At 44.6% G+C, this 21,322-nt stretch overlaps 1 protein-coding gene across 1 annotated transcript in view; it reads left to right on the plus strand.

Annotated features, from left to right (window-relative positions):
• The first annotated feature begins 7,022 nt into the window (after positions 1-7,022).
• PARD6G (par-6 family cell polarity regulator gamma) overlaps positions 7,023-21,322 on the plus strand; it is a 64,868-nt gene continuing 50,568 nt past the window's right edge. The window contains exons 1-2 of the mRNA XM_054060668.1: positions 7,023-7,238; positions 20,128-20,350. Of these exons, the coding sequence (XP_053916643.1) occupies positions 7,167-7,238; positions 20,128-20,350 (295 nt within the window). The 5' untranslated portion in view covers positions 7,023-7,166. The remainder of the gene's footprint in view (positions 7,239-20,127; positions 20,351-21,322) is intronic.

Below are 21,322 nucleotides of genomic sequence, written 5' to 3' on the forward strand. Positions count from 1 at the left end.
TCTCAGAGCGTTTTGTAGTGAAGTCATGCAAATGCTTTCCTTGATGCTTCATCATCCTGGTAAAAAAACCAAGCATCAGGTTTAGCCATTTCTTGAAAGCAAACACCAGTCTCTCTTCAATCTTCTTCTTAGTAAATGCACATACATCTCTTGCAGACCTGTAGGCAAAAGCTCTTAAAAGAAAAGAAAAAGGAGACATTTCAGGCCCATGAGGGATGGGGCAATGGAAAACCACTGAAGCAGCTGATCTGCTGTCCCGGAGCATCCTTTACTGCTGTGGTTGGTGGCATTACACTTCCTGCTCCCCTCCAGGTAGTTCCTGCACAGGGCAACTGATGTTCCCTGCCATTGTCCTCTGCACTTAATGAAGAAACCATTCTCCTGTGGCAGGAACACTTTGCTGCAAGCAAAACAATAGCTGTCATCCTCCTCTCTTCTCTCCCTCATGCTATGCTTCATTTTGGTTTACATTTAAAGAAACTGAAAACAATCTGTCATTGCAGCAACTCCCTCAAGCCCTGTTTGTAATGCTTGCAAATTCAGTGCAGGGCAGGAGGGAGTGAGAAAAATAAATCCTTGGATGTGAGTCTGGGGTATTAATTCACCTCTCAGAGCATGCAGACAACTTGTTAATACTAATGAGGCATGCGGCTAGATGGAGTGAAGCCCCTTGCATACTGAAAAACACCATTGCAGGAGTGCACATCAGGCATGTGTTGCAGCACCTTTCATTGGTCTGGTAAATAAAAAGCTTTGAAAATAGAATCATAGAATCACAGAATCACCAGGTTGGAAAGGTCCCACTGGATCATTGAGTCCAACTATTCCTAACAATCCCTAAACCATGCCCCTCAGCACCTCATCCACCCGTCCCTTAAACACCTCCAGGGAAGGTGACTCAACCACCTCCCTGGGCAGCCTGTTCCAGTGCCCAATGACCCTTTCCGTGAAAATTTTTTTTCCTGATGTCCAGCCTGAACCTCCCCTGGTGGAGCTTGAGGCCATTCCCCCTTGTCCTGTCCCCTGTCACTTGGGAGAAAAGGCCATCTCCCTTCTCTCCACAACCTCCTTTCAGGCAGTTGTAGAGAGCAATAAGGTCTCCCCTCAGCCTCCTCTTCTCCAGGCTAAACAAGCCCAGCTCTCTCAGTCACTCTTCATAAGACTTGTTCTCCAGCCCCTTCACCAGCTTCGTTGCTCTTCTCTGGACACGCTCCAGAGCCTCAACATCCTTCGTGTGCTGAGGGGCCCAGAACTGAACACAGTATTCGAGGTGCGGTCTCACCAGTGCCAAGTGAATAACCTCCCTGGACCTGCTGGACCATTTCTGATACAAGCCAAGATGCCATTGGCCTTCTTGGCCACCTGGGCACACTGCTGGCTCATGTTCATTCGGCTGTCAATCAAGGAGAAGAGGTCCTTCTCCTCTGTACAGCTCTCCAGCCACTCTTCCCCCAGTCTGTAGCACTGCATAGGGTTGTTGTGCCCCAAGTGCAGGACCCGGCATTTGGCCTTGTTAAACCTCATCCCATTGGCCTCAGCCCAGCGGTCCAGCCTGTTAAGATCCCTTTGCAGAGCCTCCCTACCCTCCAGCAGATCCACATTTCCACCTAGCATAGTGTCATCTGCAAACTTGCTAAGGGTGCACTCAATGCCTTCATCCAGGTAATAAAATAAAGGCATTGAACAGGGCTGGACCCAGTACCGAGCCCTGGGGAACCCCGCCTGTAACTGGTCTCCAGCTGGAGTTAACTCCATTGACCACCACTCTCTGGGCCCGGCCATCCAACCGGTTTTCAACCCAGGAGAGTGTGCGCCTGTCCAGGCCGGAGGCTGACAGTTTCTGAAGCAGAATGCTGTGAATATATGATATATATATATAGGAATATATGATTATAAAATCCCTAGGCTGTGGCATCCCTGCGAATTTAAAGGCAAGAAAAGAGGGTATTTAGTGGCAGTGCTGCATTCAGGAATGGTCTATGTGGCTGGGCAAGAGCAAATATTCCCCACTCTGCTCCGGATGCATGCAAGGCTAAGGCTGCAAGGAAGGGCTGAGAGAAGGGTACCGGAAAAGAAATGGTGATTTAAAAGCCCTGCAGGTCAGAAACAGGGCAATCTAACTACAGATTGCTAAAACAGATGAAGATTTATAGAAATTGTGAAAGGAATGTGATGCCCTTGACAAACGATGAGAAAAAAAAAAAAAAACCCAAACAAAAAACAGAAAGGTGCCTGAATAAAAGCAGATAAATTAAAGCCATCTTTGTGACTGAGTTTGAGGAGGAAAACAGCTGGCAGAGGCTGCAGCGCCTGGTGCAACCTGGGGCCAGTGCAGCCCAGGACCACATGCAGTGTTTTGGTTCCTGTCGGTACATGGAGCTGAAGTCACTTCTCCCCACAGCACCGTGTGGGTATGAGAAGGGGGGGCAAGAGAGGGAGTATTCTCAAGCTGTCTTAGTTGTGCCTCAGCTCTGCTTTGGAGGAAAGCGATTAAACCTGATAGTGATTTGGAAATGGGGGGAAAAAAAGGTGTATCTTAGCAAATTTACAAAAATGGACTGAACTGGATTTCAGTGAAGCTTGATTGAGAAGCATTCACTTTTAATAAATTCTTAAATAATATCAATAAATAATACATTACGTAATCAACACTTATATAATATTATTGTATTTTTCTATTAATAAAAGTATATAGACAGTTCTTCATACTGTGACCCTCTACCCGTGCATGCATCTATTTTAGCCTAATCAATGAGCTATCCAGAAACTCATCATTCCCCAGATGAGAGTGAGTAGAAATTGTTCATATTAATTTACAGAAGAATGGATGTTTTACTCAAGTTGAATCTCTTTTTAAAAAAATATTCGTATTCTAGAGGTCTGTTAATCATTATGTTTGAAATAATGCCATATTAAAACCTGAACAAGAAATGAAAATATCTTTTTCAGATTTGACAATGGGTTTTTTTAAAGAGGCAAACAGATAAACTGATAAAAAGCACCAGAAACCAAATTTTGTTGCAGCAGTTTGAAAAGGACTCTTTCTAGCAGTAAGAGCATATTTCTTTATATTAGTGTATTCATCTTGTTTACTGCAGTAAGTATTTAATGCAAGGTTGAAAAAGCAGGCAGAAATGGAACAGCAGAAAAGCATCTCCTGTTACGAGTAGATTGAAAAAAAAAAAGAGAAGCAGTACTTTACCACATTTAAATTCTTGTAGGATAGAAAAATAGAAACAACATTAGCTCCACTCCCCAAATACAGTCATTTGTGTCCTCAATACACCCGTTAGCTTCAAAGACGGGGTAGATGAGGAGGGTTGTGTGGTGGTGGAAACATGAACAGGATCTCCAATGGCTGCTGCTGACAGCAAAGGGAGAGTGGAAGTCCCCTTAGACCTACTCTTAAACCAACCCCCATCTTCGGAAAATGTGTCTTTATTCCTTACAAATCCAGCATGGTTTACCAGCTTTTATCTTATGCCCCCCAAAATATATATAGATATATATTTGTTCCTCTTCAGTGAATTCCCAGTCTGGTTACACACAGCTTGGTACCCATTATTAGTTTGAAGAGTCTTTATAAATATAAAAGAGATGGTAATGAAGCATATGCATTCCCTGAAGGAAACATAAAATAAAAGACAAATGAGTTTAATCTCCACTTCTCAAATGAACATCACAAATACAAGAAGTACCAAATATGAAGTTAAGACTAAAATTAAATTGCTTATTGATTGCCAACTGTTGAGAACTTACTTTTTCTTAGGAAAAATTAACAGGATAAAAATTTGAAGCAAAATTTAATATAGAACTTTCCTTCTCTGTGTCTGACACTCTGAATGCAACTACATCTCCATGTGCCTGAAATGTATAAGAGCACTCCCAGGGCTTCTTCCTGACCCAAGAGGTAATGCAAACAGCAGGGTCCCTTTATGAGGGTCAGCTGGAGGACAGGTGGGCTGGAATAACATCCCACCTAAAGTCCCTGCTAATGCTCCCAGCAACGCAAGTAATGCATGCATTCCCCTCATTAGAGATTACATGACTAGACCAGCCCTTTAGATTAACTTCACTCCAGTGAAATGGCCTTGTTGCTCCAGATGTTGAACCACTAAACCATATGGATCCAGCTGCTGGATTTCAAGGTCCATACTTAAATGCAAATATCCCAAAAGGGATGTTCAGCCCCTGATCACCCTGGGGTTGCTGTATCTTCACAGCTTGGCCTTGGCCATCACAGCAGGAAAGGAAAGCTCTTGCATTGCTCATACTAAGATAAAAAGAGTGGAAAAATCAAGTTCATACAAACATTTCCTTTGTCAGCTCTCTAGACTTTATTTTTCCAGTTTAACTTATAGCAAGCCTCCCAAGCACACTGCAAGTCCAGAACATGTGGCAAATGTTCATTTCAGATCCATTTTCCAATAAGCTGGAGCTGGTTTGTAGCTGGGGCACAAGCTTTGATCCTCCCACTTGGAATCACATGAAAAGTCAACTTAGTTCTTTTTCTTGTTGTCCTTAAATTCACGGGTATTCCCCGTCACTGCCATTGACACCTGCTCAGCAGGTCTGGAGAATGGGAAATGGGTGATCTGTCACGTCTGCTAAGACTTCATGCTCCTTCCTTAAACGGGCAAATGACCCTAGGAGATGTCAAGCAGTTGAAAACTGGTTGCACAGGTCTGTTCCTTGTCCTCAGTCTTTACATCACGACTGATGTTTTGGGCAGGACTGTGTCGGAAAAAACACCACTGTCAAAAGTCTTGGTGACTAAAAGAAATTGACTGAAGGGAAAAGGTCTGTTAGAATTATAAAGGTCCTTGGCAAAAGATGGAAAGAAATAAGTTCCTTCGAGATTCTCATATTAGCAACCTACCTAATTAATAAGAGCTGCTAGAAGAGGGAGGCAGTCCACTGTTTTACTTCAAAGAGGGAATGCTGGAAACTCTCCTCCCCAACCTGATGATCTGTGGTCTCAGATTAATGAACTTTCAGCACTTTTCAGATATAAACACTCTTTATTGAACAATCAGATCTGTCTGGAAAGTTCATGAGGGTCTCATAGCACACTATGGGCATCCCCGAGCATCCCTGTGCTCTGATTGGGCCCGGTTGGGTACACTTTGTGTGCATTTCTACACAATTTTAGCAGCAGGACCACTCACTGCCTGTGGAACCGGGCAGGTGCACATGGCTGCCAAGTGCCAGGGCCTAACACCACACCAGAATAAAGCATTTTTATTTGGCACCTGCACCACTGCCAGCCTGGCAGGGCAATTGTTTAATGTGGCACCCCAGCAGCCCTGGCAACATGGGGGCACTCAGGGCAGGCCAGCCCTACACCCACCTGACTGCCCACACTCAGTTTCATAGAAAAATAGAATGGTTTGGGTTGGAAGGGACCTCAAAGCCCATCCAGTTCCAACCCCCCTGCCATGGGCAGGGACACCTCCCAGTAGATCAGGTTGCTCAAACTCCCATCCAGCCTGGCCTTGAACACCTCCAGGGATGGGACTTCCACAACTTCTCTGGGCAACCTGTTCCAGTGCCTCACTACCCTCACAGGAAAAAAAATTCTTCCTAATATCTAATCTAAATCTCCCTTTTTTCAGCTTAAAACCCGTCATCCTATTACTGCACTCCCCAGCTTTCCTGTGGTACTGAAAACTGGTTATAAGGTCTCCAGGGAGCTTTCTCTTCTCCAGGCTGAACTGCCACAATTATCTCCAGACTGTCTTCATATGAGAGGTGCTCCAGCCTGCTGATCATCTCCTTTGTCTCCTCTGGGCACACTTTTACAGATCCATGTAATTCCTGTGCTGAGGACTCCAGAACTGGACATGAGAGCTGAGTAGAGGGGCAGAATCACCTCCCTTGACCAGCTGGTCACGCTTCTTTTGATTCAGTCCAAGATACAGTTGGCTTTCTGGGCTGCAAGCGCACATTGCTGGCTCATAGAATCATAGAACCATAGAATGGCTTGGGCTGAAAAGGACCTTAAAATCATCTAGGTCCCATCCCCCCGCAATGGGCAGGGACAACTCCCACCAGACCAGGCTGCCCAAGGCCCCATACCTGGCCTTGAACACTTCAAGGGACGGGGCATCCATAGTTACCCTGGGCAACCTGTTCCAAGTGCCTCACCACCCTCATTGTGCAGAATTTCCTCATGTTTAGTCTAAATCTGCTCCTCTACAATTTAAAGCCACTTGCCCTATCACTACAAGCCTTTGTAAAAAGTCCCTCCCCAGCTTTCCTGGAGCCCCTTTTAAGTACTGGATGGCCACTATAAGGTCTTCTAGGAGCTTTCTCTTCTCCAGGCTGAACAAGCCCAACTCTCTCAGCCATTCCTTGTATGGGAGGTGCCCCTCATCTTTGCAGCCCTCCTCTGGACCTGTTCCAACAGTTCCATATCCTTCTTAATTTGAGGATATCCTTCTTATGTTAAGGATAACACGTCGAGCTTCTCATCCACCAGCACCCCCAAGTCCTTCTCTTCAAGGCTGCTCCCAATCCACCTTCCTCCCAGCCTTTATTTATGCTTGGGATTGCCCTGACCCAGGTGCAGGACCTTGCACTTGGCCTTGCCAAACTCCATGAGGTTCGCACAGGGCCACCACTCAAGCCTGTCCAGGCCCCTCTAGACGGCAGCCTCAACGGAGGCAATTCCCGACAGCCATCCCCCAGCACCACCCCCACTCCCTTCTCCCTCAGAGCCATCCACACGCGGGGCACCTCGCCGCGGGGCGGGGCCAAGCGGGGATGGTGGGCGTGGCCAAATCGGAGAGGATGGTAGCAGCCAATACGACACGGCGGGCGTGACCAAACTGAGGTAGTGGGCGTGGCCAAACGGCGACAGTGGGCGTGGTCTCCCCGGGATCGCGGCCCCGGCCATTCGGCGGCGGCGGGCGTGTCGGTGGGCGTGGCCAGGCGCCTGCCGCCCGTCCCTCCCTCGGCGAGCCGCGGGCGCGCGGCTGCTGGAGCCCGAGAGGCGATCCCGAGCGGAGCGGCCGTTCTCATTGGCGCGCCGGGACAAAGTGGCCGCTGAGCGTGAGCCGTAGTGGGGGGCGCCGCCGCGGGACGATCGGCTGGCGGGGGGGCGGCCCGCGGCGGGAGGAGGAGGAGGAGGCGGCGGCGGGGGTGAAGGCAGCGGGGCCGGGAAGATGAACCGGAGTTTCAACAAATCTCAGAGTCTGCGGTATCTGGAGTGCAGCGCGGTGGAAGTGAAGAGCAAGGTGAGCCCGAGCGCGGCCTCGCCTCCACCCGGCGCCGCTCGGCTGCGCCCCGTGCCCGGCGCGATCACGGCAAATGAATGGAGCCCCCCCCCCCTCCCCCCCTCCCGCTTTGCCCCGGCACCCCGCGCTCCCCCGCGCCGCCTCCGGTGCTGCCGGAGCCCGGAGAGCCGTGACGGTGCTCGTCGCGCCCCGCGGAGACGCGGGATCCCCGCTCCGGTGGCGGCGTGACCCTTCCCTGCTCGGCGGCGGGACCAGTGCGGGCGGGCGCCGGGGGCCTCGCGCCCGCCCTGCCGCCGCTCCCGCTCGATCTTTTGTTTCGCCGCGGGGGCTCGGGCGCTAACTTTGTGGGGGCAGCTCGGAAAAGCTCCGGAACGTATGGGAGGGCGGAGGCCCTGGTTCCTCCCGCAGTGCCCGTGGTGGTTCGGGTTCTCCGGCGGTGTTCGGCGAAAGAAGAGCTGGCAGCGCTGGAATCCTGCTGGAGGTGCGAGTTGGAGAAGCTTCAGCCTCCCGCGGCGGCTTTCCCAGGTGTTCCCTGGGGATAGACAGCCAGACAGCTTTTGCACGCTGGTGTCGGGCTGTCAGGTGCAGAAACACATGTCTGCGAAGCTCAGATCCTTTAAAGGATGATGCACCTACGGTTGGTCCTGCCGAGCTCTCTTCCAGAGGCTCTGGCCACTTGCGGCTGAACCAGCACATCAAAAGCTCGCTTACCATCTGTGTCCGCAAAAATAAGTGGCATTTAAGCAAATCTGAGACATCTCCTTGGAAGCCCATGTTTTATGTACATAGAAAAGGTGTAGATGGTGCACAGGTTGAAGAGATCGTAGAGTGATGTTAGCATGTTCTGGAATCGGGCACAGCCCTGATCACCTGTTTACATGATATTGGAGGTGATGGCTGTGGGGCTTTGTGCTCGCTGCTCCCAGTTTTTGTCCCTTACTGCCACTACTATTTGTGTTCAGATCCAACGGCCTTGAGCTACACATAGACCTGAGACTGGCAGGATGGTTTCAGTGGGAGAACTGCCTTATGTCCATGGGGCTCTCCAGTCATTTCTAAACGTTGCACCTGAAATGTAGGTAGAGGCCCTTGTTTCCTAACCTCTTGTTGCCAGTTGAAGGGGCTCAGCCGGCCTGGAAAGTTCCGTCTGATCTCCCATAGCTGAATAGTTTTGGTTCAGTTTGTACTGGTTCTAAGGTATAACTCACCTACAGTATTCATTGTGGCCCTCAAATGTTTCAGATCCTGTTTTCTAGTTACTGAGTAGCACTCAGTGATCCTGTGCACTGTATGAGCTTGAAATTGAAACCTGGAACACAGATAAGAATATTTTTCTAAGTTTATCCTTTCTTCTACTTTAATATTGCCAGAGCTTGAGCTTGTTCTACTAACAATTAAAAAGCAGCCTTATCATGAACACCTCACGGCTTCCTTTGCAGCTGCAGGAATCCCGTAAATGAATCCTACTTAGCTGTATGGACACAGGGGAATCTAAGGAGGTTGTAAGTGTACCAATGACTGTGGACTTGCGGAGAGAAGGAAAATAAACTTGTGTGGGTAGGAGGGGTTTACTGAAGGCCTTCTGTTGCTCAGGATTGTTGCTGCTGAGCACCTAGAAGTTACTTTAGAGAACTGTACTGCCTTGGAAGGAAACTTACAGTAGCAACTAAATTCAGAATATCCTGCTAAGAGTCTGCACTCGGTGATGAGCCATAAAAATGCAGTGTGGGTCAGTGGGGGCTGTGCTGCTGAATGTCTTGGTGTTGGTGGGGTTACACTGTAGATGTTATTGTGCACGAGTCACGGTAGGGTGTTTATGTAACAGGCTGTTGCAGGTTATTGGCAAACAGAGGTTGTTACTGGCATTGCAAGATGGTTTTCTTTTGTCTGTAAAGCTTGTAGGTTCCCTCTCATGGAGTTACTCTTCAGTGGTTAGAAACAGATCCAGTGAAAAGCTCTGGCCAATAGTATCTGGCAGGGCTACTATATAAAGACTTTGTGCCGCTTGTTAGAACACGGTGATCTTGTAGGGTCAGTTATGATGCTGTCTGTCTTGTCCCAGTGGATCACTGAGTTGCCCTGCTGCGATCATCTAGTAAGATAGATTAGGTTTTTTTTGAATAGGGTGGACTATCGAAGGACGGGGAAACAAAAAGATTCAATAGTGCAGCTTTTGGTAGTTGTATGTAGTTAGCCTTTTAAACATTCAGTTGTCTGTGTTTTGTAAGTATGCATCCTGTCTGGACTTGCCTGAGAACTCGAAAGTTGAGTCTGAGAACTCATGATTTTGCAGCTATTGCCTGAGAGCGCAGGCTGCCAGGTGAGCGGAGGTGGGTGCAACTCAGCCTCTGCGCCAGGGCATGCTGCTGGCCAGGGATCAAGGGATTCTCAGGTGGCTTTTCAAAGGCTGGGGAAGTGGCGGGCCGTGGGCAGGTGGAATCCCTTTTAGCAGAGGAGCCAGGTATGAGAGAGCACTACTTTTACACAACAGTGTGAAATAGCTTTTCTCCTCCTCTGAAGATCAAATCTAACATGAAGAAGCTCTAGAAGAAATAGCTGTGAGGAGTCAGAAGGACAATAGTCTGCAAACATTGGTTTTTTGGTAGCCCTGCCTCTGTTATGATTACCAGGTGGTTCCTTCCTTAAGGATAAACCACCATCCAGCTGGTGTGTTGCATTAATCATGATCCAGAATTGGCTCTTGTGAAAACTAACTGAATTTTTCCTTGATTTTTCTGGCTTTTTTTCCTTTTCTCCAAAAGAAAGTTCCTGAAAGTTGTTTTGTGCCCTTGAGTGTTGAAGGGGAGAGTTTCAGATCATTAGTACCGTACTAAGCAGGACACTTCTTTGACAGTCTCTAAGTATCCTTAAGATTCCTGATTTGTGTCAGAGGATTATTTAAAAAAAAGGGGGAGAGGAAGGGAGGGGAGCATCTTGGTGACTGAACTCACTCCACTTTTTCAGCATCCTTCTTGTGGTGAAGGGTAAAAACTGCAGGCGGTATTCCTATTCCCTTGTCCAGTAGATGTGTGAGCTTTGTGGATGATCAGATTTCAACTGGTCTAAACTAGCCTGTACTTTCCCTGGACCTGGCCTGACCTATCACTCCCTGCTGGGAACATGTGTGTCCGTGGATGTTTTAATGCCTTTTGACTACCTCGTGGGAACATTTGCAGTAGTGTGTTCTCTGGATACGTGTCTTTGCAGAAGGATGAGCTTTGTGGTGCAATGTATTGGCCTACGTTGGGCTTCTTTTTCGCTGGGCAAACGTAAGGTGCTGCCTCTCGGATCACTGTGTTGCAGCAACTACTGGAGAGGAAAACAGAGCATCAGCAGTCTGTGCGCACCTCTGTTTTCAGACATGGCATTGATGGGAATTGCTGTAGCCTTCTGCTTTAAGAAGTCCTCTTCCTTCAGGCTCGGTGCCTCATCTGTATCCTACCCTGAGAGCTGGCCTTATAATCAAAACACTTAAAAACTTATTGCTAGATAGTAAAGCAGAAGTATAAAGAGAAGCCTGCTTAGGAATTGGCACGTTATAGGAAAATATTAATTGAATTGTAATTACAGCTTATCCTGCTTCTCTCATCTTTCACGACAGAATACATTAGTAGCTCAGTTCTTATCTAGGTGTTGTCTGTGTAGCTCAGGATTAATGTTTCAGCTCTTTAACACAGGATCTGAAAACACATTATTTTGCCGGCTTAAAACAACTGTGTATTCTCATGTGCCTAGTATTTATTGGCCTCTTTCCCCTGTTGGGTGACAAGTGAAGTATCTATCCCCTCTGAAGAAATTGCCTCTAATCTCTGAAAAAGGTTTCCAGATGACCCTTTCTTTCTCTCTTCTCCCCTTTAGCAAGAAGAGCTCCAGTGCACGCAATGTGTGGGGCTTTTTTTTTTGTTTTTGTTTGTTTTGTTAAGAATCCTGCCTGTGGCCACGAGATCCCAAACCTATTTTTCATTTTCTCTCCTTAGCTTTGTGGAGAGGTTGCAGGCCTCTTTCTCCATGAGTGTAAGTCTACAGGAGAACAAATACTTCTAAAACAGGAATTCATACCTTAATGGTGAGAGTTCTCTTCGCTTATAGCTCCATGTAGCCAGTCTTCTATCATCCTGCCTTGAATGAAAAGAGATTTATATTTTTTTTCTTGATTTGTATATACAGCTTTTTAAATAGAAGGGCAGCTGTCAGCCCAAGTGTGTATTTCTTTTACTCTTTCACTTGGATATTCTGGAATAATAGAGGTGTATAAGATTGCCTCAGTCCTTTAAATGGTAGCCCTTTGAATTGTTTGTGAAAGTGGAGTTTTGCACTTTGAAACTGTCGGTTTTATTTTTTTGACTTAAAAGCAGCAGAAAAGTATTTCTCTACTAGTGCTATATTATATCCTGCAAGATGTATGTACAAGTAAGAATTGATTTTCATTTTTTCTGAAGTGGATAAATGGATTTGTGGTTCCCTGACAAACAGTCCTCTGAAAGAAAAACCCTTTTGTTGCTGAATAATAGGAACTTTTGATGATGGCTGAGGATTATGAAAACACAGCTACCTGACTCAAGTGCTGACTGTGACATTTCAGCCTGATTAATAGTGTCATGTTTTCTTGCATTACAAATTGATTTACAAATTAACAATAATGTGACTAACAGCCTACTACTGTAAACAAACCTATTAAGATAAATATATACAGTTAACTATAACCATATTTTTTTCCTCTTCTCCCATTCTGTTTTGATTTTGTTCCAGTAAATGGTGGTGTTCAGATGGGTGCCACAAATGGATTTTTAATAAACTTTAAATCATATTTTGATATATCCAAAGTGTAGATGTGATACTGTTATGGTTGCCAAAGACAAAGAAGGTGTTTGAGATCAGCTATGCTCTGTGCTCTTACAAAGTTGCTATCAGATAAAATTGTGTGTTTCAATCTTGGGCAAGAGTAGAAGTCTGTGCTTCTGCAAGCCTGCCCAATTGCTAGATTGATGTAATATACAAACAGCTTGTGGGTGGTTTGTCCTGCTCATGTGTCGTGTCCTCTTCTTAGGAGGAGTGTGAAAAATATACCTTTCAAATCCTCCTGTATAATTTATGAAGTATAACGTAACAACAGCAGTGTTGTCACTATAGCAATTGCAGTAAGAACAAACTTGCTTTTACCAGTCCTCTGTAAAAAGATTGTAAAGGTCTGGTTCTTCTCTGTCTGATGTTAACTAAGTGAGAGAAGTCTACCAATTGTGTTTTTCAGCCTCTTGTTCTTTGATTTCACTCTAATCCTGTAACCTTACAGGCCTTCTGAAGTTTTAAGAAATGCTTTCCATGTGTAGCACTCTTCAAAATTGATCAAAAAGCATCACTCATTTTAAACCTACAGGATGTTAAAACAGACTGTAAGTCTGCTTTAAGTTTTTAGGCAGTACTTCAGATTCTTCCAAGTTAAGGTCATACTTGTCATATCTAGAATAAAACTAAAATAAGTGCAGTAAAAAGCCCTGTAACTAGATGATTTAACTTCTGGTTTGAGCTTCAAAACATATTTAATTATATGCAAACCAAATGTGGCATGGACTCAGAAAACCACAATGCTTCCCCTTCTCAAATGAAGACAGTATGCCACAGCAACAGCAGCTTGGGACGGTCTGTGTTGTTGCAAAATGTGTCAAGAGGAAGAGACTGTAAAGGTTAATCTCTTAACAAACTTTGCCTCTGCTGGTTTCCCTCCCGGTTTGCTGAGCTTCTGGTGGCAGGTATTGTATGTATTCTGATGATGCTGAATAGCGTCTCTAAACTCCTGTTTCCTCTGTTATTACATATATTTGCTTTACATAGTGGGGTGACTTTCTGAAGTGGTCATACCTAATAAACTGAAGTCTGTCTTTAAATGGTTGGGTGACTAGGGAGAAAGTGACTGTAGCTTAACATGTTACTATGCAGTAGCTGAGCCACCGCAGCGTGTTCTGTGCATGCTTGCTGCCCTTCACAGATGAGGAGCCAAACTTTTCAAGGTGTTGAAAAGGTGTTGCACAAACAAGTCATGTTGTGATAGTTCTGTTCATGTGACCGCTGCAATAAGCACTAGCACAGCAAAACTATCTTCTCTGACCTGTACTCTGGCACTATGTGAGCAGTAGTGTCTGTAAGAGATACAGGGAAGGCTAGGACCTGTGCTTTGCACTACCTGGCTTCGTAGACTGTAGGATAGGGGAAGAAATGCCTTGGTGCTAGGATTATAGTCTCAGGTCTTTTGTACCAGGGGGGGAAAAAAAAAAAAGGTCAAAATCTAGTTAATGAAAGATGGTAGTTCCTCCAGTAATGTTCCCAAAGTTGGTATACTGTTACAGGCTTGGGTGCTAGCTGTGCTAACTGAATGGCCAATGCGTCATAGGGATATTGATAACCAGAAGGCTAGGGCTGCTTCTATGTGTTTCAGCACCTCCCTTACTAATCTATTCTTGATCCTTCCTTGAGGTTCTTACCTTTGTTTTTGTAATAATTTTTAGGTTAGTAACTTTGGAATTTTGATCTGCTTAAAACTTCATCCAGTCAGTCTGTCTTAATGTGAGTACTCTTCTAAATTTTAGTCTCCCCACCCTGAAACAGTTCTGAAGGACACTGAACAATGAACCTTTAATTTGCCAAGGTGCTCTTTAAAGTTGAAAAGTTGTTTACAGGCAATTCAGAATGGAATGTCTCCAGTGTGAGGTCAAAATACCTGTGGTGGCTCTGCCTGGCAGGCTGCAGGACTAGCCACCTCCAAGGAGTTCTTCAGGGGTGCAATTAATAGCACTTTCCTCTGTAGTCCCTTATCATTCTCTTTGTAAGAGACACTGCACACACTTCATCTGAGCTTTTAGTAACCAAGAAACGCTCTTCCAAGGATTGATTGCTTGCCCCTAATTACATTTACAATGCAGGCCAGAAGTTAAAGATGAAATGTAGCTTTGGAGATATTCCCTCCCTTTAAGTGAAGGCAAAATCTCCCAGTACAGAGGTAGTCCATTCCCATTGGAAATTCCTAAGGTTAATTGAGGCAGAAATGTCTGGGGCAGGGTGTGGTGTACCAACCCCAGGCCACTTGTCCTGGAGCCATCCTGCTTCTGTCTGCATCTGCTCTGCACAGCTGTTCCCGGTCTCCTGTCAGGTCTGGCTAGGGGTGTGTTTGTGTTGTTCACCCTGAGCTCTGGAGGAAACTAGAAGGGTCTTAAATAAGTTTGCAACCAGCCAGAGTCCTTACTGATAACTGGTGTCTTGTAACTGTGCAGATACCTCTCTGAGCAAACATTCAGAAGTGTTCTCTTGCTAGAGACCTGTCCTAGTACAAGCCTGTCTTTCTGCAGGAAAATCAGCTCATGGGTTTGTCTGCTGTTGGCAATGTTGACCGGACCTCCTGATCCAGTAGTCCTTTGTCCCTCTGTGTGGTGATGTGTCAAATATTCCTTTCCTCCTCTTGCTGATGGTGACGTGCCATGGATGTATGCATCCCACACTGTATTTGTGCTAAAGCTATGTAGTGTAATTGTGGTGTGTTGTGCTCAGTATTCTCATGAAAACACAGACCAGCTTGGTCTATGTCCTTTGCAAGTAGACTTTGGCTTGTTCCCAGAGATGTAGAGGACTGGACAAAAAAAGGAAGAGATTTCGTTTTGGAAAGGTAGAACAACCACATAAGGTGAAGATTTATTTTAAAGACTTAGATGTGAACAACTGTTTCTTGGAAGAACAACAGCACTGTGGGTTTAAACCCCAAGAGCTGAAGCAGTGAGGAAGGCTGGCACTGTGTGCTGCTTGGAGGCAGTACTGACTGAGAGAGGTGGTAGGGAGCAGCTATGCAGGTGACCTAGTTGGAGAAGAGGTATTGGAGCAGGCGTGGCAAAGAAAGGGATGCTGAGTTCAGAAGAACATGCTGGGAAAATAGCTTTTGTGGATAACTGTTTTCACAAGCTACCACTAAGAAATAGTTGGGTGATAGTGAGACAAACTAGTGTTTAGGAAAGCTAGGGAAAAGTGCAGAGCAGCAGTCAAGGCAAAGTCCAGCTGTACAGATGAATAGCTGACTGGTGTCCTTGGATTTAGGATCTCGGGCAGAAAAGATCTGGGTCATTAACACATAGATAAATGCAGCTACCTGGATGAAGGGTGGTGCTGGAGTTACAGGTGCTTAGGCAGGCAGTGTAATGGTCTTGTGCTCAATAATCATGAAAGAAGGTAGGTGAAGCAGGGAAAAGGGTACACTTAGCTTTAAGGTGTCCTTGAGCCGATAGCTGAGCATCTATGAAGAAATCAATGAGAGAGTACATGGGAGGCATGTCTCATGAACGGAAGTTGGTCTAAGGGTCATGGGGACAGAGAAAGAAGCTGAATTTGTCTTCTGAGTAGACAGAGAAAAGTGTCATCATGGACAGACTCTCACAGGCCATGGGAGAGAGTTGGAGGAGTTGCAAAGGCAAATTAAAAGCAGAGACGTGAAGCATTGTGTCCAAGAGGCATGAAAAACAGGGAGAACTACCAGCTTGCTTTGTGAGGAGAAACTGTTCTAAGAATTGAAGATATTAAAGCTTGGCTGTGCTTTTTAAGGGGGAGTGAAAGGGGAGAATACAAGGGAGTATGGTGTGATGCCAGTCAGGATTAAAATTGGGGAGAGAAGATAGTGAAATTGTCTTTGAAAGGCAAGTAGAAGAAAGGCTGTTTTGGAGGAGATAGCAAGAGGTGAGCTGGGGATGCAGCAGAACATGAAATCTCACAGTTCTCATCAACTTGGTCACTGGGATGGAGTAGATCTGCTTTGGGGCAGGCGGTTGAAGGGAAGAAGAGGGAACTTGTAGCTGAGAACATCTGTTTGGTTGGTGGCACCTTGCCACTAGCAACATCCACTATGAGACTGGGAGAAGAGCAAGAAGAGCGCTGGGTGAGCCAGGGGAGGCAGAGAAACACAGGCATGAATGACAGCAGAGCTCTGAATTCCCAGATGAAGTTAGCAAGCACAAAAGCATTTACATTGTCTTCCCTTATCCTCTTTCTTGGCTTCTGCTTCCTCTTACTGATAAAGCTGCCCTGATCAGGTCTTCGTCATTTGAAAAGTCTTGCAGGTAAGCAGAAATTACAGTCCATACAAGGGCGAGAGAGTTTGGTTTTCTTTCTGTTCCTGATATTTACTTCATGGGAGAAGTAGCTGGCTAACGTAATTCATGTTTATTGCTAAATGTTACTCTTTGATGTTTTCTTATTACAATAGCCTGAACTCAAAGTCAGCAATAAACTAGAGGGGTGGCACCTTGTAAGTGTAGGGCTTCATTTTTGACCCTGTAAACTTCTTGAAACTTAAATTTTTTTTAAATAAAAGTTGGTTGTAAATAACTCTTCATTTCACAAAATAACAGCCTTCCAAGTAAACAAACCTCAAAATCCTGCTCCCTCCTCTCCTCTGACCTCTCATTCCCCCTAGCTGGGAACAAAAAAGCAGTTGATTGCTCTTGTAACTTTTGGTCAGCTAGCTGTGACTTTCTTCTTTAACACAGTTTTTATGAGAACACTTTGCTTTTTCCTTTTTTGCTAATTTTTCTTGGCGTCTGTTTTTGGTCAGGATTCCTGCTGGATGTATAGCATTCAGTGCTTTTTGTCATCTAGCTGCAGAGAGCAAAGCTGGCTGACACTTCAGAGGATCTTGGGACAGAGCTTATTCTTTGTGAAACAAAATGTACAGTTCTGTTTAGGTTTTTTTCAACCATAATTGGCTCTGTCAGATTAAATTTAAGCTCATTTGGACCCTTCTGACTTCTGCAATAGTAGGTGTTTTGTTTGCATTAGATAAATAGGTCAGAATAATTTACTTTGTTGCAGAAACCTAATCAGCTTGTTAAAACTGTTAGTTTATCAAACAGTGTATACAGTATTATTCTGGTAGAGGCTCTGCTGGCAGACACCAGTCCTTGTTTCTCTTTCTGTGGAGGGATATACTAAAGATGAACTTTCTTTGTAGCTTAGAAAAGCAGATAGTCATCTTGACAACTTGTGCAAAGCCCTCAGAATGTGTAGTTTCTGGAAGATATGTGGTGGATATTATCTTGGAGTCTTGGCTAAATACAATGTAGAGCACCCAGTCTCCAATCTGTGTGGTACTGCAAAACCTATTATTACTGTGATACTCTCTAACAACCTCATTAGAGATGATGAATGAATGGTCACTGCTGTAGCATTTTTTTCTCTCTTTTAAGACCCACTGTAAACGGATGCTGTCTGTGTATGTTTATGGGGTGAATTAATCAGCTAAACTACTACAGTAATACTAACCTTTAAACAACAACACATCATCTGCATTATCTGCTTAAATCTCTTTTGAAGAGACTTTGATTTTCTTCACTTCTCCTACTCTACAGAATTGCCTTCCAGCTCCCTTGCCTTCAAGGGCTATGTCATGCAAAAACCACAGGTGAAATCACTTGCATTTGCCTGTTTTTGCCCTCTTCCTAGGTGAAGGAAACTTGTCTCTGGGGCTTCCCTGAGGGTGAGCATGTGAATGAGTTAATTTGACTACACGGCTTTCACACCAGACCTCAGCACCCCAAGTCTGCTGTCATGTCTCTGTGGGTGGAATGTTACCCACATGTCACACTCCATTGATACAGTCATGTCTAGCCTGCAGAGGTTAGGCTCGGGATTCTGGGCCCTCTAGCCAGTCGTCCTTCTCTCATGTGGCAGCTTAAGCTGAACTTTGGGTTGTACCTATATGTAAATAACCATCCTCGCTTCTTTCCTCTCTCCTTTCTCTTGTCACTTCCTAGCTGAGTCTGGTGTCCCAGCATGGCAGCTGGCTTGTGCCTCAGTGTGTGTCAGGCAGAGCAGGACAGATGGGCTTCCCCAGCAGACCATACTGGACAGCTGTCCAGGTGGTTGTGTAGCATGGGTGTTGTACTGGCTGGGGTGAGACTCTCAGCATCCACTTCCTTGCAAGTACCATGCATGCTAATGGACAGACAAGTGGTCTGTCCAGTAAATGAGTGGTTACTGGGATTGACATCTGAATACCCTGGCCTGGTGCTTTTTCAGCTAAAGGAATCCTGTGTTCCTATTCAGGTATGCAGAACAGGAGATGCAGCTCTAAACAAGAGCTTTGCGGCTCTACGAGATCCCTACAAAGATCTTGTTTCTGCCTCTTCAGTTTATCATGTAGATGTTAAACTTGGTTGCTTCTTGTTTGCATCTGGGAAAAAGAAAGCTCTAAGATACTTCTCAAATAAAAAGACTTAAACTTCTTTTTCAGTTTGAAATATGTCAACAGAAGTAAGTTGCCACTTGGATTTTTCTGGAGAGGAGCAGAGGGTGAAGGACAAAGAAAGACTATTTTTCCTCCATTGGAACCAGCTGTGGTTTGTTTGGCTTTTGTGCATTTGATGGGCACTCTGTACTGAAATCCAAACTGGAACTAGCAGTTGATATTAAAAACAAGCAGCATAATTTGACTAAACAAGCTTTCAGATGGTCACAACTAGGCTTTGATGCTGAAGAGTGGGATTTTCATAACTGCGGAAGTAATTTGAGAACATACTTGCACCCAAGGCTTGGGTTTTTTTTTTTTTTTTGCTTGAAGATGATTGTAGTGATGATTCATACTTTTGTTAGTTTCGGCAAAAGAGTGGCTTGCATATATAGTTGATTTAACATCTGAGAACCTCAAATAATTCTTCATTTTGAGGAAGAATTTATCTACTGAAAATTCTGATTTTTCTTTGTTTCCTTGTTAGTTTTTTTTTTTATCTTTGATTTCTTGCCCTGGTATGAACTGACTTTACAACTGAGAATTTCTGTGAAATCCTGGTCACAGCCCTTCTTGTTCTTAGATTTGTGGATGTGGTTCCTTACTTTCAGGAGTGAGTTAGCATAGCATTAAAGGTTCAGTTGATGAACAGTAGTTTACTAGTACTATACAATCTGAGTTATGGAATTAAATGTACCAGAAAGATGACTTAAGCTACTTAGTTTAATTAAATGCCTGTTTTCACTCTCTTCATTTCCTAGATTAGAGAATCTGTTTTGTTCCTCCTGTTATTAATAGCATATTTTGTTTCTAGTATCGGAGATAAGGCCCATTGAAATATTTTTCGTAATCATTTTTTTACTTATTTAAAATAAATTCATGGATTTATAACAATTTCAGTTGACTTGTGACAAATCATCCACCCCCACTCCATTTGTTTAGCAGCCACTGACTGGTCTGTAAACTATTAAAAAAAAAACAAAACACCAAAAAAAACCAAAAAAAACCCCCACCAAAACAGTGGAAAAATTAAGTCCATGAAAGCTAGAATAAGAACTTTCCTCCTCCGGTATGGATTACCAGGAAATTCAGGGGTCATGTAGAGTGAGTGTAATTCCTTATAACACGCTATGCACTCGCATACCACACTTCTTTAAAGGTCTTGTGGTTGGAATCCCAGTGGTATTGATGGGCAATGTGCTAAGAATTTTTATAAGGTTGCTTGAATAGCTGAATAGCTGGTTGCTTTTGAAAGCAATAGAGTGAAGACTTCTGCTTTGGAGAAGGATGGTTCTGTAGATGCCTGAGATGACGATAATGAATGATGGAGCTTCGAAGTTAAATCCTATGAATACAATTATCCTCTAGAGCATTTAATGAAAAGTTAATGTTTAAAAAATACACTTTCTTTTTAAGGTGAGACTTGAGCATATCTGTTGTTGAGCAGAATGGTGTCTTGGTAGCCGTGGTTATGTTCTGATATGAGGACTCAGAAGGCCATTTGTAGACTTGAAAGCACGAATATGTGACTATGTTCATTGTAGAAAGAGAGAAGTGATGTGCACAATGCCCAGTGCTCTAACTTGGCATTTGAACTGTGGTGATGTTTGACAGCAAATACTCTGTTTTGTCTTGCAGTTCGGGGCGGAGTTCAGAAGATTTTCCCTGGATCGCTACAAGCCAGGAAAGTTTGAAGACTTCTACAAACTAATTCTTCACATTCATCACATAGCCAACCTAGAAGTGATGATTGGATATGCTGATGTGCATGGAGACCTTCTCCCTATTAATAACGATGACAACTTCTTCAAGGCTGTTTCAAGTGCTCATCCACTACTCAGGGTTTTTATACAAAGGCAAGGTAAGATGCAGTTTCATGTTGGTATCTCGAAGTGTGCTGGGAGCCCTCTCACTCCTTCACTCAGGCACTTCATTACAACTTACGGGAATGTCATGGCTTCAGGGCAGGTAGAGGGACTGCCTTGCTGCCTGTAAGCTGCTTGAAGGATAGCATGCTGGCAATCACCACGAGCCACTGCTTTTCCAATGGGAGTGCACCTCATGCTGCTGGTACTGTGTCATCACTTTAGCATGCCAGCTGGACCACTCCACTTGGTTGAGAAAGCTGTGGGGAGGGAGGAGATCATAGTACTACTACTACTTCACATTTAGAAATATTATCTGTCCATCTTGATAGTGTCATACCCAAATGATTCATGCCTGTATAGTGTATGAATGCATACAGGTATGTAGTTATAAAAAAAGAAGTTCTGTCACAAATGAGGTTGTATTTGATTATGTTGACCTGGCAGATGGACGATGATTCTCCCCTGTCTGTAGACCAGGAACTGTTGAATCTTCCCATTTTGAATCATCAAGAAAACCTTGGGCAGAATTGCCCAAGTGTCAAGTTGGCATCATTTTTAAGTAGTTGTGTGTTGTTCTTGTCAAGCTTTTATTGCAGATATCTGAAACCCTCTCCTTTAAGACCATGCTTGGCAGTTACTTCAGATGAGGATTGTTCTTGATAACAGGATGTCTTCCCCACAGTGCCCCTTAAGTTCCAGGGGAGCTTAACGCTGTGTTAACACTCCCTCCACATTTTTTTTTCAGTTATATAGTGATGAGGCTTTTGGAATTAAAATCTTGTCAGTGGCAGAGTCAGAAATGAGACTTGATCTGAGATTCTGAGCAGTCATGTAGCTTTTTTGGCCTGGACTCTCTCCTGTGTGGGTGTTTATACTGATAAGGATTTAGCGGGAGGCTCTAGTCTGCTCGTTGGTATGAGCTGATATAAGTGTGTACTTTGATTCGGTGTCATCAGATACATTCA

Source organism: Cuculus canorus, chromosome 2 (assembly GCF_017976375.1).
Source record: "Cuculus canorus isolate bCucCan1 chromosome 2, bCucCan1.pri, whole genome shotgun sequence".
In the NCBI taxonomy this organism is placed as follows: Eukaryota; Metazoa; Chordata; class Aves; order Cuculiformes; family Cuculidae; genus Cuculus; species Cuculus canorus.